We start from the raw sequence: 1,343 nt of genomic DNA on the forward strand, positions 1-1,343 counted from the left end.
ATCACCACTTTGCCTAAACCAACGATGTTGGAAGTTGCATTGTTACCCATATAGAGTTGTCTTCCACTTATAGGAGTATACTTCGAGAATAACTCCTTGTCAGCACAAACATGTCGTGTTGCTCCAGTATCGATATACCATTCTCTAGGATGATCAACCATGTTAGCCTCGAAGACTACTGCTGACAGATCTATTTCAGACAAGTCAATAGGCACAGATTTGTGTTGAACAACATTTGCCCGGTACTGATTGTCCTTCTTCGGTAAGCGACAATCCTTGGCTTTGTGGTTCGTCTTCCCACAGTTCCAACAGGTTCCTTTCCACTTCTTGTTCTTCCCTTGATTCACATCTTTCCCAAACTGTTTCCTTTTATTCGTAGTGTTTGGTTCCACTAGGTTTGCCTTTGCTTCCATCGGTATTTTACCAGTTTTGATCTTTGCTTTGCGATTGTCTTCCTCAATTCGCAGCCCGACGATCAAGTCTTCGAGCCCCATTTACTTGCGTTTGTGCTTCAAATAATTCTTGAACTCCTTCCATAAGGGTGGCAGTTTTTCGATTAATGCACCCACTTGGAAGTACTCATTGATCATCATCCCTTCAGCCATTATATCATGGAGGATGATTTGGAACTCTTGCACTTGGCTAATCACCGTCTTGGTATCAACCATTTTGAACTCGAGAAACTTTCCGACTACAAATTTCTTTGTGCCAACATCCTCAGTCTTGTACTTTTTCTCCAAGGATTCCCACAGTTCCTTAGCAGTTTTGGTTGCAGAGTATACGCTATAAAACGTATTTTCCAACCCATTCAGTATGTAGTTCCGGCACAAGAAGTCATTGTGAGACCATGCATCAAAAGCAAATTTTGCTTGTGTGTTAGCATTTGGTGCCGGAACAGCAACAACTTCCTTTAAAAACCTCGCAAGATGAAGTGTAGTGAGGTAAAACAACATCTTTTGTTCCCATGTATTGAATTCAGTACCGGAGAACTTCTCAGGTTTCTCGGCATACGCATTAGAAGCGGCAGGGGCCGTGACAACCGGTGCAACAGATGGTGGCGGCGTAACAGGGGGCGGTGGTGGGGGCGTAACAGGGTGCGGCGTGACACTGGCGGATGGATCAGTAGCCATCATACACAATTTGTCTTAAACATGTTACGAACTTTTCAACAGCATGTACGCAGCAACAGAGACGATAGCGGGCCGAGAGTTTGACTCTCTATCTTTAAGACAAATTTGCCCGCCTAGGTTCTTACGGGTTGATCAAAGTGTCTCCCAAGATAAAACGCTATCTCCAACTTCGATTAGTAGCACTACAAAACCAAAGCACTTCGAACACTTCAA

General features: G+C 43.9%; 1 protein-coding gene across 1 annotated transcript; it reads right to left on the reverse strand.

Annotated features, from left to right (window-relative positions):
• Positions 1 to 494: 494 nt before the first annotated feature.
• On the reverse strand, positions 495 to 1,130 carry LOC140869996 (uncharacterized). Its single transcript, XM_073272988.1, has one exon. It carries the CDS (start codon positions 1,128 to 1,130, stop codon positions 495 to 497), a length of 636 nt encoding a protein of 211 aa, XP_073129089.1.
• Between the last annotated feature and the right edge of the window lie 213 nt (positions 1,131 to 1,343).

The sequence above is a fragment of the Henckelia pumila genome, chromosome 1, assembly GCF_033568475.1.
Source record: "Henckelia pumila isolate YLH828 chromosome 1, ASM3356847v2, whole genome shotgun sequence".
Lineage (NCBI taxonomy): Eukaryota > Viridiplantae > Streptophyta > Magnoliopsida > Lamiales > Gesneriaceae > Henckelia > Henckelia pumila.